At 47.4% G+C, this 16,993-nt stretch overlaps 1 protein-coding gene across 1 annotated transcript in view; it reads right to left on the bottom strand.

Moving 5' to 3' along the window:
* Positions 1 to 486: 486 nt before the first annotated feature.
* Positions 487 to 16,993, bottom strand: part of pcp4b (Purkinje cell protein 4b) — a 133,279-nt gene continuing 116,772 nt past the window's right edge. The window contains exons 2-3 of the mRNA XM_038801473.1: positions 11,635 to 11,686; positions 487 to 831 (exon numbers count right to left, since the gene is read on the bottom strand). Coding sequence (XP_038657401.1) covers positions 698 to 831; positions 11,635 to 11,686 — 186 coding nt within the window. The 3' untranslated portion in view covers positions 487 to 697. The remainder of the gene's footprint in view (positions 832 to 11,634; positions 11,687 to 16,993) is intronic.

The raw sequence follows: 16,993 nt of genomic DNA on the forward strand, positions 1-16,993 counted from the left end.
CGCAAACCATCCATTGACTCTATCTATAATTCCCGCTGCCTCAGAAAGGCAGCCAGCATAATTAAGGACCCCACGCACCCTGGACATACTCTCTCCCACCTTCTTCCGTCAGGAAAAAGATACAAAACGTTGAGGTCACGTACCAACTGACTCAAGAACAGCGTCTTCCCTGCTGCCATCAGACCTTTGAATGGACCTGCCTCATATTAAGTTGATTTTTTCTCTACACCCTAGTTATGACTGTAACATTACATTCGGCAGTCTCTCCTTCCCTATGTACGGTATGCATTGTTTGTACAGCATGCAAGAAAAAATACTTTTCACTGTATAGTAATACATGTGACAATAATAAATCAAATCAAATCAAATTAAACCCTCCAGCAATAGTTGGTACCTCGAGGAAAGGGAGAAGATTGGCAATCAAATATGTTGTGCTACCTGCAGCTTCTACTTGTAGCTTCGAGAAGGAAGATCACTGAAAATGCATCAGGTACAATACTGACTTTATTAATGTATGAATAATAATAGGAGTAGGTTACAAGTGAATGACTAAGGGTAGTATTACAGAAGAGTTTTCAGGAGTTTATTCAATACACACACACTGACAGTGTTTTTTTTTAACTGCATGCACCAACAGAAGAGAGTTTTGAGGGATTCGCCTGGTTACGTGCTGTCTTCCCAGCACCCGGAGGAAAGCCTAAGAAGGATCCTGTTTTTTCTTCTGGAATTTTCTGAACTGACTCTGTATAGCGACAGCAGCCTTCTCTGTCTCAGGGGCATCCAAGTCGATGTCAAATTCCTCGGCATCCTCCTTTGAAGCTCTGGCTGCGTCTGCAAGACAATAAAAAATACCAAGATCAGTGTTGGCCGCTGTTGGGTCTATCAGTCTCGCTATGGCAGCAACCCAATCTAGTTTTCTTCTGCCCTCCGGGTACTAAGTCGCAATGGGCGTCCCCTCCACTGTTAGCTGACCTTTTGGCTGGGAGACCGAGGGCAGAAGAGGGGTATTGTGGGTAAAGCTGATGCTGTGTTCATTAGGCACGTTATACATGCATTCGCCCAGTTTACTGGACTATAAAGTGGAAGGACAACCAGAGCTTGCTGTTCCCTCTTTCGGCCTGCGGGCGGTGCTGAGGTTCCCTCACTACACGGGGCTGGCGAGTTGAAGTCCTTGCTGGGTAGCTGGCTGGCAAAGAGAATTTTAAAACTGAGCCACTGTGCCATTGGTAGGGACTCTCGAAAATGTCCAGGAAGAAGAGTGGTGCTAAAGGAGTGAGAGGGAGGGTAATGGTGATTGAGAGAGAACAACTGGAGAGGGGTTCAAGCAATTGAGAGGCAGGACTGTGATCAAGAAAGAGGGAGGTGGGGACCGTGATGGGGAGGAGGGGCAGTAATGAGGAGGGGGGGAAGGGAGGGAGGCAGCGATGGAGAGGGGGAGAGTGAGGGACTGAGGGGAGGGGGACAGTGATTGGGGAAGGGAGAGAGACGGTGAGGGGGATTGGTGTCAGTGATGGGGAGAGGGAGGGGGGCTGTGATTGGGAAGGAGGGGCAGGAATGAGGCGGGGAAAGGGGAGGTAGACAGTGAGGGAGAGGGGAAGAGTGATGGACTGGGGGGAGGGGGATAGTGATTGGGGAGGAGAGAGAGATGGTGAGGGGGATTGGTGTCAGTGATATGGAGAGGGAGGGGGACTGTAATTGGGATGGAGGCGCATGAATGAGGTGGGGGAAGGGGAGGGAGACAGTGAGGGAGAGGGGTCAGTGATTGGGAAGAGGGTCAGTGAGTAGAAGGAGGAGGGGGGTCAGCGATTCGGAGAGGGACTGTGATTGGAAAAGGGAATGGGAGTGATTGGGGAACGAAGACGCTTTTGGTCACAGCAGTTTCTCGTTCCTCTGTGAGTTGATGGTTAGGTCTCATGAGGATTACACTGTTGTGAATCCACACGTTCCAGTGACAGCTGCATTCAACTTTGCAAAGGGAAGCAGAAAGTAGTGTTAGGCTCCTTATTTGCATATTCCAAATCCAGGAACAGCTTCTGAACATTTTTACTACCATTACCAACATGGAGGGAAGGCTACATCTGCCAGCTTAAAGCCCCACCATTTTTCATGTTTACGACTAGTTTTGCACTTGAACATTTCCACGTGACGGAGGTCAGAAAACCCATTCTCCGAGTTGTTTAAAAGCAGGTTGATGCGACCATCAATTCACACGAGACGATTAGTAGAAGTGAACAGTGGTTTTAATCAGCTAGATCTGTGCCTGCCTGCGACTGCTCTGTGCTGAGTGCCGCCTACAGGCTGCAGGTTTTTATACCACCCCCGAGGGGGCGGAGCCATAGGCGGAGCGCTCAAGGGCATCAACATAATACAACACAGTACAGTGGTGAATTGTGATAGCATACGTTCACCACGCAGGTGCATAATCAATCTCCAGTGTCTGATTGTAGAACAGAAGGTGACATGGCCTGTGTGCTCAACAACTGGCTTCGTTGAAAGTGCCGATTCAGTGAATTAATTTGCATGTGTTGAATAATGATCTACTGCACTGAGAAATATTGAATTTACTGCTCTGGAATGAAGGATGTGTGACATTCTTGTGACATGTAACTTTGCAGCTCTCGTCGAGGTCTTTCTACTCACAGTTGCAATGGTTTTTCAGTAATGAAATAATGGTTTTCTTTACCTTTTCCCTTTCCTCACTCTAAACTCTCATGATCGTAGCCATTAGGCCTCACAGCTGAAGATTGCGACAATAACATCCTCCCCCTCATCTTCTAGTCACTGGAAAACATCCCTCCATGTTACATAGAATTGTCCCACCCACCTCACCTGGACATCACTCTACACCCTCACCATATTGTAACCAAGATGTGTCATACTCTACCCTAAACTAAATCATCCTTACCCAGAATCTTAAACCTGTCCATCTCGCAAAGCTTCTTACTCCCTACAAACTATGGCCATATAGTGATCTGACGAGACACTATTAAATTCCCATTTTGCTGTGAAATCTATAATTCATATCATTAGATAATTTAGATCTTTTTGTGAAAACACTCACTTATCAGAAGTTGACTCTACCAGCTACTGGAAGAGGTGGACTTGGGGTGACGACCCGCAGGGCGGGGGGCAAGGTGGCAAAGGACAAGATGCTGAATTTGATTTGTGAATTGCGTTCCATTCATTTCGTCTTGAACATCAAGGCCAAACGAGCACCATGCAATGAGAGCACTGCTCAAAAACTCTCTCGGCTTGGGACAGTAAGCTCCATAAAAGTAAACTAGGAACCCAATTCATTGATCCCAGCTGGAAGTGCATGGGTATAGACTTTGGGGTTGTGGTGGTGGTAGGGGGGCAGGTGTGTGTGTGTGTGTGTGTGTACGTGGCGGTGGTAGTGGTGAAGCTGCTCCATGATACCACACCGTTGACACCCTACTGCTACTGAGTGCCTGGACTTAGGTACGAGTTGAATTTGCATTCAGTACTGGAAGGACCAGAATACCAAACCCCAACAGGACAATCAACAGCACTGAGGGAGGAGAAGATGAGAGGGAAGGAACTGACAGAAAAACAAGAAAAATATCCACTGTTCAAAGTTTCCCTTTAGGGTGAGTGGTTGATTATACACTAAACAGAGATTGCTTCTTTTTAATGAAGGTAATAACCAGTTAAATAGATGGGTTTTAATGCAGATAAATATAAGGTTCTTCAGATTGGAACAGGAAAATGAAGGTGGTAAAGTTGTCAACAAGTCTATTCCTGCACTGGGGAGCATTTGTGGGACAACACACTGAAGTTGGAACTTGTTTTTCGAACCTCGAGCACCTCATTGCTGAGGCTACATGTGGAATACTGGGGGAGATTTTCAAACTCACTGGAGGAGGAGGCTCCACAAATATCCCCATCCTCAATGATGGGGGAGCCCGGCGCATCAGTCCAAAAGAAGAGGTTGAAGCATTTGCAATCTTCAGTCAGAAGTGCCAAGTGGATGATCTATCTCGGTCTTCGGTCAATTCGATCCACTTCACGTGATATCAAGAAACGGCCAAAGGCACTGGATACTGCAAAGGCTGTGGGCCCTGACAATATTCTGGCAATAGTACTGAAGACTTGTGCTCCACAACTTGCCGCTCCCCAAGTTGTCCCAATGTAGCTGCAACGCTGGCATCGACCTGGCAATGTGGAAAATTGCCCAGGTGTGTCTTGTACACAAGAAACAGATCAAATCCAACCAGCCAAGTACCACCCTATTAGTCTACACGCAATCATCAATAGTATAATGAAAGGGGTCATTAACAGTGCTTTCAAGCGGCACTTAGTCAGTAAGATACTCAGTTTGGATTCCGCCAAGATCACTCAGCTCCTGACTTCATTACAGCCTTTGTTCAAAAATGAACAAAAAGGCTGAACTCCAGAGGTGAGGGGAGACAGTCTGCCCTTGACATCAAGGCAGCATTTGACCGAGTATGGCATCAAGGAGTCCTAAAAAAACTGGAGTCAATGGGAATCAGGGGGAAAACTCTCTGCTGGTTGGCGTCATACAAAGGAAGATGATTGTGGTGGTTGGAGGTCAATCAGCTCACCTCCAGGACATCACTGCAGGAGTTCCTCAGGATAGTGTCCGAGGCCCAACCATCTTCAGCTGCTTCATCAATGACCTTCCTTCCATCATAAGGTCAGAAGTGGAGATGTTTGCTGATGACTGCACAATGTTCAGAACCATTCGCGACTCCTCGGATACTGAAGGAGTTACTGTCTAAATGCAGCAAGACCTGGACAATATCCAGGCTTAGGCAGAGAAATGGCAAATAACATTCACGCCACACAAGTGCCAGGCAATGACCATATCCAACAAGAGGGAATCTAACCATCGCCCCTTGACATTCAATACAGTGCTAAATCCCCACAATCAACATCCTGGGGAGTTATCATTGACCAGGAACTGAACTGGACGAGCCATATAAATATTGTGGCTACAAGAGCAGGTCAGAGTTTTGGCATCTTGTGGTGAGTAACTCACCTCCTGACTCCCAAAGCCTGTCTACCAGCTCCCTTCTCCAGTGGGATTATTGGGATTAGTGCAGGGAAGTGGAGTTGATGATCCTGCCGAATGACGGAGCAGACTTTAGGTCCTGAATGGTCTCTCCTATTTTTTATGTTCCCCTGTCAATTTTTGAATTGTCGACCACCATTTACGACTGGAAGTGGCAGGACGACAAGAGTTTGTTATGGGATCGCCGTGATTTTCCACTCCTGTTCCCGTCGGGTGGGTTTGGCGACAAGAGCAGAAAATATCACGCGTCGGCCAAAGTAGCGTTTCATAACAATGTGAAAGCACAACGGGATTGTTCCCTCCCCTCCGTCAGTGACAGGCAACATTTCCTGATGCTCAATATCGGGAACCTCAATATAATAAATGATCATATAATCACCAGGCCCATTCTCCAGAATCGTGCCACACATCTAAAAATCCACCCACAGTAACATGATGGCAGGATAGCGTGATGCATGATAGGTGAAATTAAATGAAAATGAAAATCGCTTATTGTCACAAGTAGGCTTCAATGAAGTTACTGTGAAAGCCCCTAGTCGTCACGTTCCGCCGCCTGTTCGGGGAGGCTGGTACGAGAATCGAATCGTGCTGCTGGTCTGCCTTGGTCTGCTTTAAAAGCCAGCGATTTAGCCCAGTGAGCTAAACCAGCCCCTGGTCTCAGAAAACATGCACTGAGGGCAGCACGGTGGCGCATGTGGTTAGCACGGTTGCCTCACGTCACCGAGGTCCCAGGTTCGATCCCGGCTCTGGGTCACCGTCTGTGTGGAGTTTGCACATTCTCCCCGTGTTTGCGTGGGTTTCGCCCCCAAAACCCAAAGATGTGCAGGCTAGGTGGATTGGCCACGCTAAATTGCCCCTTAATTGGAAACATTTTTCAAAAAAGAAGAAAAAAAAGAAAACATGCACCCGGTGAGCTGTACTCCCAGGGGAGCTGGGAGCAGCGGCATTCAGGAGGGAGAGGGTTGTACCTGGGTACCATGATGTGTTATCTCGGTTGGTCTAACATCGACTGCAACTGGATGCAGTGAAATGAGAAACAGGCTTCCGACACAGGAGATGGCCCAATACTGTTTTATTGAACCTGTTGATTGCTGTACATAATCTGCTGTGGGTTGACACTCTATTAACCTAACTGATAACCTCCTACTGGCTTGACCAGACTAGCTCTCTACCACATGGTGATGATGTTCATTGGCCTGTGCACTGCGACTATCTCCCTAGCCATGTCCTGTGAGAGAGGGAGAGCCTTAATGCCCTGTGGGCTTTATAGTGGTGGTGTCCTGTCTGGTGATTGGTTGTTCTGTGTCGTGTGTGTTCATTGGTTATCCTGTGTGTCAATCACTGCCTGTCTGCATCTCATTATATACATGAGTGGATGTTATGACATCTCCCCCTTTTAAAATAAATTTTGGAACGTGGCTGTATGTGTATGCATAACTATGTATAAGTGGGGAATGAATTAACATATGTACATGGGAAGGTGTCTATCATGTAGATACAGAGCAAACTCAACAAAATTTACAATATGTACGTCTAAATATTCAGTCTTTCCCGGAGGTGGAGGACAAATGTGAGCGGTGCCAAAGAGGCCCGGCCAACCACGCCCACATGTTCTGGTCTTGCCCCAGACTTGTGGAGTACTGGACAGCCTTCTTCGAGGCTATGTCCAAAGTGGTGGGGGTGAGGGTGGAGCCATGCCCGATAGTGGCGGTCTTCGGGGTTTCAGACCAGCCAGATCTATTCCTGGGGAGGAGGGCGGACGCCCTTGCCTTTGCCTCCCTGATCGCCCGCCGTAGAATCCTGTTTGGCTGGCGGTCAGCAGCACCGCCCAGAGCTGCAGACTGGCTGTCCGACCTCTCGGATTCTCTCCAAATGGAGAAAATCAAATTCGCCATCCGAGGGTCGGACGACGGCTTCCACAGAACGTGGGAGCCATTCATGCAACTGTTCCGGGACCTGTTTGTGGCCAACGTACATGAGGAAGAATAGTCGGGTGGCCAAGAACCAGGGGAAAATGGGCGGGAATCGGGGGAAGGTAGCCGGGGGGTGGGGGGGTGGGGGGGGGGGCTACGGGCTCGGTATGGGGGTTTGATGGCAAGCCAAGGCCCAAAACCAAACTATAAATAAATGCCTATAAACATGTGCCTCGGCCATATTGGGGAATGTAAAATATGTATGCTGGCTAAAGGGGGCGGCCACAATTATTGTTATGAAGATGCTTACCTGTAAATATTCATGTTAAATTTTTGTGTTTTCCTTTTTTTTTCTCTCTCTCTAATAACTTGTAATTTGTCATATATAAAATATGAAAACTCAATAAAAAAAACATTTATATATTCAGTCTTTGTGGTGGGTGATGAATTCTCGTCGATCGCCGCAGAGGTGGATTGGGGGACGCCGGCACCTGGACAGGCAGGATGGCTGCCATCTCGGTGGCCTTGTGGACAGGTGGGATCGCTGCCAGATCGGTGGCCTTGTGGACAGGTGGGATTGCTGCCAGATCGGTGGCCTCATGGTGCAAGATGTCTGGAGGAGGCATCATGACATGCGGAGAAGTGCGGTCGGGTGATGGGCAGGGAACTTACGCAGCGCCCTCCTGTTGCGCCGTAAAATGGAGCCATCAGCCATTTGGACAACGAAAGGCCTGGGAGCAGCCTGTCTGACGACAAGAGCTGGGGCTGACCAACCTCCCTCAGGCAGCTGAACGCAAACAACATCGTCTGGAGCCAGCGCAGGCAGATCCGTGGCATGAGCATCATTCGTGATCTTTTGCTGGTCCCTGGATCACTGCACCTTCTGCAGCACCGTGAGGTGGTCAAGGTCTGGAACATGGATGGCTGGAACAGTCGTCCTCAGGTTGCGGCTCATGAGCAACTGCGCCGGAGACAAACCAGTCGACATAGGGGTTGCCCTGTATGCCAACTGCGCCAGGTTGAAATCCGAGGCTGAGTCTGCAGCCTTGCACAGCAACCGCTTGACAATATGGATCCCTTTCTCAGCCTTCTCGTTTGATTGCGGGTAATGGTGACTGGATGTGATGTGACTAAAGTGGTAGGATCGTGCAAAGTCGGACCACTCTTGGCTGTAGAAACATGGACCGTTGTCACTCATTACCGTGAGTGGTATCCCATGCCTGGCAAACGTTTCTTTATAGGCTTTGATGACGGATTTTGACGTGAGGTCCAACAGTTTCACCACTTCCGGGTAGCTGGAGAAGTAGTCAACCACGAGCATAATCACGCCCATTAGTGTGAAAGAGGTCTATCCCCACCTTGGACCACGGAGAGGTCACAATCTCGTGCTTTTGCAGCGTTTCCTAGGGCTGAGCTGGTTGAAACTTCTGGCATGTTGTGCAGTTGAGGACTGTGTTGGCAATGTCCTGGCTGATGCCAGGCCAGTAAACTGCCTGCCGAGCTCTGCGTCGTCATTTCTCGACGCCCAGGTGACCCTCATGGATCTGTCTGAGCACCATGTTTTGCATGCTTTGGGGAATGACGATTCTATCTAGTTTAAGAAGGATCCCCTCAACAACCGTCAGCTCATCCTTTACGTTGAAGAACTGGGGCACTGCCCCTTTTGCCAGCCATGGGCGAGGGGCTTCATCACACGCTGCAGTAGGGGATCTTTGGCAGTTTCTTCGCATATTTGTATAACTTGTTCATCAGTGGCTGGGAGGTTGCTGATTCACTCGAGGTAGGTTCGTTAGAGTTAATAGCTCTCTGGTACCATGATGTGTTATCTGTGTTGGTCTAACATTGACTGCAACTAGATGCAGTAAAACGAGAAACAGGCTTCCGACAGAGGAGATGGTCCAACACTGTTTTATTGAACCTGTTGCTTGCTGTACATAATCTGCTGTGGGTTGACACTCTATTAACCTAACTGATAACCTCAGACTACCTCTCTATCACATGGTGATGATGTTCATTGGCCTGTGCACTGCGACTATCTCCCTGGCAGTGTCCTGTGTTAGAGGAAGAGCCTTAATGCCCTATGGGCTTTATAGTGGTGGTATCCTGTCTGGTGATTGGTTGTTCTGTGTCATGTGTGTTCATTGGTTATCCTGTGTGTCAATCACTGCCTATGTGCATCTGAAATGAAATGAAATGAAAATCGCTTATTGTCACGAGTAGGCTTCAATGAAGTTACTGTGTAAAGCCCCTAGTCGCCACATTCCAGCGCCTGTTCATGGAGGCTGGTACGGGAATTAAACCATGCTGCTGGCCTGCCTTGGTCTGCTTTCAAAGCCAGCGATTTAGCCCAGTGTGCTAAACCATCCCCAAGCTAAACCAGCCCCGAGATCTCATGATATACATGAGTGGATATTATGACAGGTAGTGCCTGTGTAGTGCCAGGGGTGAAAGATTGATGCTAGGTTAGTGCCCGTGTAGTGACAGGGGTGCCAGCTTGATGCCAGGGTAGTGTCGGTGGTGCCAGGGTGGTGACAGGGTAATATCAGGGGGTGCAGGCAGAGGGGGGCTGCACCTGGATGAATTGGTTTGCTCACTGTGCGTTGGGTCAGCCTTAAAAATGGCACACTGGCATCACGGTGGCACCGTGGGTTAGCCCTGTTGCCTGGGTCACTGTCCGTGTTCGCATGGGTATCGCCCCCACAACCCAAGGATGTGCAGGCTAGGTGGATTGGCCACGCTAAATTGCCCATTAATTGGAAAAACTGAATTGGGTACTCTAAATTTATTTTTTTAAAAGGCACACCAGATCATCGAGTGTCTGCGTTGTTGGCGGGCAGGGGAATCAAAGGCCTTCCCGCTAGTGTTACATTGTGGAACCCGGGATGCGGTGACACATTACTGGAGTAGTAACCCAGGGTAACGCTCTGGTAATGCTCCCACCATGGCAAATGATAAAATTTGAATTCAATAAAAGTCTCGAATTAAAAGTCTAATGATGACCATGACTGTTGTAAGAACCCATCTGGTTCACTAATGTCCTTCAGGGAAGGAAATCTGCCGTCCTTACCCAGTCTGGCCTACATGTGACTCCAGACCCACACAACGATGCAGGTCACTCTTCACTGCCCCCCACTGAAATGGCCCAGCACGCCACTCAGTTCAAGGGCAGTTAAGGATGGGCAACAAACGCTGGCCCAGCCAACGATGCCCACATTCCAAGAATAGGTTAAAAAAAAAACTTCAAGTTTTGTTTTCAAACTCCTGCATTCCATGTGGAGAAAGCCAAAGCAAAGACAATCTCGGCCCTTTTCTGTGGCATTTCACTGTTTAGTATCCATGAAGTGCTGTCTTATCGCTTTGCCAGTTTGGCACCTCATTTTTAGGTATGTCTAGTTCTGTTCTCTGCACACTTATTGAACAGGGCTGATACCCTGGCTTGATGGTAATGGGGGAATATACCAGATCCTGAGGATGAAGGTTGTGGTAAAATACAATTCTGCTGCTGCTGATGGCCCACACCATTTCATGGGTGTCCATTTTTGAGCAGCTAAATCTGCTCTGAGTCCATCCCATTTAGAACAGTGATTGACACTATCAAGACTTCTGCCTCCACAAGGACTATGCGAGGTCATTCCTGCCAATCCTGACTTGGGCAGATGCATCTGTAACAAATAGATTGGTTAGAGGGCAAGACAAAGAAGAAAGAACAAAGAAAAGTACAGCACAGGCACAGGCCCTTCGGCCCTCCAAGCCTGTGCTGATAATGATGCCCTAACTAAAAAGAAGATTTCTGCCCTTACTCAGTCCGTATCCCTCTATTTCCTCCCTATACATGTACCCATCCAGATGCCTCTTAGATGTTGCTAATGTGCCTGCATCCACCACATCCTGTGACAGCGCGTTCTAGGCACCCACCACTCTCTACGTCAAACAATTACCCCGCACATCTCCCTTAAAACTCTCCCATCTCACTTTGAATCTGTACCCCCCTGTAATTGACACTTCCACCTTTGGAAAAAGCCTCTGACTATCCACCCTGTCTATGCACGTCATCGTTTTGTAGACCTCTATCAGGTCTTCTGGTAGCCTCCGTCTTTCCAGTGAAAACAATCCTGGTTTATTCAGCCTCTCCTCATAGCCAACACCCTCGAGACCAGGTAACGTCCTGGTAAACCTTCTTTGGACTCTCTCCAAAGCTTTCATGTCCTTCTGATAATGTGGTGACCAGAACTACACGCAATACCCCAAATGTGGCCATCCTGGTAGGTTTTTCTCTGATGTTTAGTTCCCTCACCACTGCCTAGGCACAGTTTGGCAGGTATGTCCTTTTGGACTGGGTCAGTAGTAGTATTACATTGAAGTCCTCACTTAGACTACATTCTGCACCATTGCTATCTTACTGGTCCAGTTATATAACCACTGTGCTACCATACCCCACATAGGTACCACTCCAATAATATAAGAACTATGCTAACTCTTTGTAAACCACAAGTACTTTCTTTCCAAGATCTCAAATTATATTAGTCTCTTCTTGAGTCTTCATCGATTCTTCACAAACTGATTGTTTCCCAGGAATTATATTAGGAAAAGCTCAGTTTATGAAGAGTAATTCATTACAATTTCCTATTATGAGTGTGGATAGTAATATAAAAATGAAAAAATATTTACCTTTGCCGTCAGATGTCTTCTCTTTCCCATATTTTGCTCCAGTGTTTTTTCTCTGGAAAAAAACCGTAATGTTAATTGAGTTTTGCCTGCAGTTTGCTTGCACTGGTCAGATCCCATTTTATTCATTGGAACACCCTGCTAATTGCTTAACTCTTCCCTCATCCATTGTAATATCTTCAGTGAGGATAGTGGCACACACCAGCCTTGGCACATCTCTGTAGATGTTGTCTATTCCATTGCTTTGTTGTCCCATTACCAACTGCCCAAGGCTGTTCTGCATCACATTTGGCTGTATCACCGGTTGGTATGGTAACTGCTTGGCCCAAGACCGTAATAAACCACAGAGAGTCGTGCTCACAACCCAGTCCATCATGCATTGACTGTGTCTACACCTCCCGCTGCCTTGGGAAAGCGGGCAACACAATCAAAGACCACTCCCACCCAGGTATTTTCTCTTCCAACCTCTTCCATCGGGCATAAGAGACAAAAGTCTGACAACACGCTCTAACAGATTCAAAACAGCTTCTTCCCCGCTGTTACCAGACTCCTGAATGGCCCACTTATGGACAGAATTGACACACATCTTCTCTTCTGAGTAGCACTATACTCTGTATGCTTCACCCGATGTCTATATATTTACTTTGTGTATTTATTATATGTCCTATGTTTTTCATGTATGGAACAATCTGCCTGGACTGTACACAGAACCTCGGAACACGTGACAATAAGTCCAAATCCAATTGAAAATCCAAGAGAAGATTGGCACCAGCCAAAACCAAAGAGATGATTACTTCACCCAAGCTGGGGAAGCAGATGATCGGGGTGAACAGACATAAATTCAGTCCTTATTTTTATTCTGTTCCGAAGTCCACATATACAGTCGAAGCTGTCAATGTAAACCTGACACTCTACAATATGGCTCCCCGTCAATGGTGTCAGCGGAGCTTGTAATTAGAGTGTGACAGGTTTACACAGTCTCCTTGCTCTGCACTGAAGTCTGCTGCCGCGTGTTTGCAACTGGAAGTCAGATCTCGCGGAAGTTCCCCTTGGGAACTTCATTTCAGCCTTACACTGCAAGTTCCAATTCTATCTCTGTGCATGAATCCCTGCAGCAATTATTATGTGCCTTCATTTCCTGATCCTCCTAAACATTACATCGATGAGTAATTACAGGTCGAGTGTCCTTTATCATAAATCCAGAATCCAAACTCACCCAAAAATCACATTTTGTTTTAACTCATCGACCTTTAGGGCGGGAAGCCCTGTTTGTCTGCACTGTTTACCTTGCGATATTTATGGCAAATATGACAAAAAGAAACTTATTTCAGTTACCCTGTAGTTATTATTCAGGGATGCTTCTTACTTTTTTCACCATTTTTTTAATGAACTTAAGAACAAGGAGCAGGAGTAATCCCCTCCAGCCTTCTCTGCCGTTTAGCAAGATCCTGGCTGATTTGATAGTCACCTGAAATCTGCATCCCGCCCACCGCCAATAAGGTATCATTTCCTTGCTTACAAAGAATCTTGCTGCCTTAAAAATAGTCAAAGGCTCTGCTTCCACCACCTTTTCAGGAAGAGAGTTCAAAAGACTTAGAACTCTCTGAGACTGCTTTTTGGCCTCATTTCCATTTTAAATGGGTGACACGTCCCGCTGCCGGGGGAAAGTGGGCAGCATATTCGAAGACTCCTCCCACCCGGCTTACTCACTCCTCCAACTTCTTCCATCGGGCAGGAGATACAAAAGTCTGAGGACACGCTAGAACAGACTCAAAAACAGCTTCTTCCCGCTGTTATCAGACTCCTAAACGACCCTCTTATGGACTGACCTCATTAACACTACACCCCTGTATCCTTCACCTGATGCCGGTGTTTACGTAGTTACATTGTGTACCTTGTGTTGCCCTATTATGTATTTTCTTTTCTTTTCATGTACTTAATGATCTGTTGAGCTGCTCACAGAAAAATAATTTTCACTCTATCTCGGTATGCGTGACAATAAACAAAGTCCAATCCAACCCTTATTTTTAAACAGTGGCCCCTAGTTCTAGATTCTCCCTCAAGAGGAAACATCCTTTCCAGATCCACCCAATAATACCCTTCAGAATCTTATGGGGCACGGCAGCACGGTGGTTAGCACTGTTGCTTCACAGTGCCAGGGTCCCATGTTCGATTCCCGGCTTGAGTCACTGTCTGTGCGGAGTCTGCACGTTCTCCCCGTGTCTGCGTGGGTTTCCTCCGGGTGTCCCGGTTTCCTCCCACAGGTCCCGAAAGACGTGCTTGTTAGGTGAATTGGACATTCTGAATTCTCCCTCTGTGTACCTGAACAGGCGGCTGAATGTGGCGACTAGGGGCTTTTCACAGTAACTTCATTGCAGTGTTAATGTAAGATTATAATATTATTATTATACATTACAATTAAGTCGCCTCTTACTCTTCTAAACTCCAGCAAATATACACCCAGCCTGTCCAATCTTTCCTCATAAGACAGCCCGCCCTATCCCAGGTTTTACTCTGGTAAACCTCTGAACGGCTTCCAATGTGTTTAAATGTTTCCTTAAATAAGGTGACTAATGCTGTACACATTACTCTGGCTGTGGTCTCACTATTGCCCTGTACAACTGAAGAATAACCTCCCTACATTTGTATTCAATTCCCCTCAAAATAAATGATAACATCCCATAGCTTTCCTAATTACTTGCTGTATCTGCATACTAACTTTGGTGATCCATGCACTTTGACACCCAGGTTCCTCACGGTAGCATTGTGGATAGCACAATCGCTTCACAGCTCCAAGGTCCCAGGTTCGATTCCGGCTTGGGTCACTGTCTGTGCGGAGTCTGCACATCCTCCCCGTGTGTGCGTGGATTTCCTCCGGGTGCTCCGGTTTCCTCTCACAGTCCAAAGATGTGCAGGGTAGGTGGATTGGCCATGATACATTGCCTTTAGTGTCCAAAATTGCCCTTAGTGTTGGGTGGGGTTACTGGGTTGTGGGGATAGGGTGGAGGTGTTGACCTTGGGTAGGGTGCTCTTTCCAAGAGCCGGTGCAGACTCGATGGGCCGAATGGCCTCCTTCTGCACTGTAAATTCTATGATCTCTACATCTCAGCGCTCTGCAATCTCATACTATTTAGTTAAAAGGCTTCTCTTTTATTCTTCCAGCTCCAAGCAGGCCCAATCTTGCCTACTGTTTGCCAGCCAGCCAATCTTCTATCGATGCCAATATGTTACCTCCTGAACTATGAGTTTTTATTTTCCGCAATAAACTTTGATGTAGCACTTTATCAAATGCCTTCTGGAAATCTAAGTATTGGTTGCCCTTTATCCACAGCAAACTTCAATAAGTTAGTTAAACATGATGTCCCTTTCACAAAACCATGTTGACTCTGTCTGATTATCTTGAACTTTTCCAAATGCCCAGCTTCTGTAATAATGGCTTTCCCCTATGACAGATGTTAAGCTAGCTGGTCTATAGTCTCCTGCTTTCTGTCTCCCTCTCTTTTTTAATAATGGAGTTACATTTGCTACCTTCGAATCTACTGGGACCTTCTGAATCTAGGGAGGTTTTGGAAAATTAAAACCAATGCACCAACTATCTCACAAGCCACGTTTTATACAACCCCAGGATTAAATCCATTAGGATTGATCAGTAAGTTTACAGACGGTACAAAGATTTGCGGGGTGATAAATAGGAAGACAGCAGCACGGTAGCTCATTGCTGCTTCACGTCGCCGAGGTCCCAGGTTCGCTCCCGGCTCTGGGTCTCCGTTCATGTGGAGTTCGCACATTCTCCTCGTGTTTGCGTGGGTTTCGCCGCCACAACGCAAAGATGTGCAGGCTAGGTGGATCGGCCACGCTAAATTGCCCCTCAATTGGAAAAAATGAATGGGTATTCTAAATTTATTTTTTAAAAATAATGAGGAAGATTGCCTTAGATTACAGGAGGATATAGCAGGCTGGTCGGAATGGCTAGCAGAGGCAAATGGAATTTAATCCGGATAAGTGTGAAGTGATACACTTGGGCAAGACAAACAAAGCAAAGGAATACATGATAAATGGAAGGACCTTTCAGAGGGACCTTAGTGTGCATGTACACCGGTCCCTCAAGGTACAGGAGTGGTTGATAAAGTGGACAAGAAGACATATGGGGCTGGATTCTCCGCAGTGTTTGGCGTGGGGGGGGAGAAGGATGTTTACCTGGGAATCGTGCCCGGCGCCGCTCCCGTCCGGTCACCGGAGAATCGCTGGCGCACGGATTACGCGGCACGGCTGGGGAGCCATTGACAGAAGCCCCCCCCCCCAGCGATTCTCCAGGCAAAACTGGCAGAGTTCCCAACTGCGTAGTTCTAACCACATATTGCTGCTCGGGAAACTCGGATGGCAGCTGCAGACTCAGTCTGCGGCTGCCCGGGTGGGAGGATCGAGCAGCTGGAGCGGCCTCATGGGCGGCCGGGGCAGCAATCGGGCGGCTCGGATCGGCGGGCACAAGCTATCTCGGGGGGGAGCCTACATTGTCAATTTCGGTCCACGCGGACTTCCCAACCGGAAGTCCAGGGGCCCGTATCCGCAGCCAGAGCTGCGAGGAGCACACCGGGGTCCTGCCAGCCCCCTACAGGTAGGAGAATCGTTCAGGACTTTCTTAAGGAAAGTCAAGCGTGAAACGCCAGCGTTTGTATAGCCCCATTTTTGGAGAATCCAGCCCATGGTATATTTGCCTTTATTAGCAGTGGCATAGAGGTTAAGAGCAGGAGCGTTATGCTGGAAATATATAAAATGTTGATTAGGCCACAGCTGGAGTATTATGAGCAGTTCTGGAATTTACATTCTCGGAGGAAAGATGGAAAAGCAGATTTACCAGGATGTTGCATGGGCTGGAGAGTTTTAGGAATGAAGAGAGATTGGATAGACTGAGATTGTTTTCCTTGGAACAGAGGAGGGTGAGCAGGGGGTGGGGACATAATTGAGATATATAAAATTATGAGGGGCATAAATAGAGTGAACAGGAAGAAACTTGTCCCTTTTGTGGACAAATCAATGACAAAGAACAAAGAACAACAAAAAGTACAGCACAGGAACAGGCCCTTCGGCCCTCTACAGAAAGCTGTAGAGGCTGAGTCATAATAATAATAATCTTTATTGCCACAAGTGGGCTTACATTAACAATGCAATGAAGTTACTGTGAAAAGCACCTAGTCGCCACATTCTGGCGCCTGTTCAGGTACACACAGTAAGAATTCAGAATGTCCAAATTACCGAACAGCACGTCTTTCGGGACTTGTGGGAGGAAACCGGAGCACCCGGAGGAAACCCACGCAGGCAAGGGGAGAACGTGCAGATTCTGCACGGACAGTGACCCAAGTCG

This window comes from Scyliorhinus canicula, chromosome 7 (assembly GCF_902713615.1).
Source record: "Scyliorhinus canicula chromosome 7, sScyCan1.1, whole genome shotgun sequence".
NCBI lineage: Eukaryota > Metazoa > Chordata > Chondrichthyes > Carcharhiniformes > Scyliorhinidae > Scyliorhinus > Scyliorhinus canicula.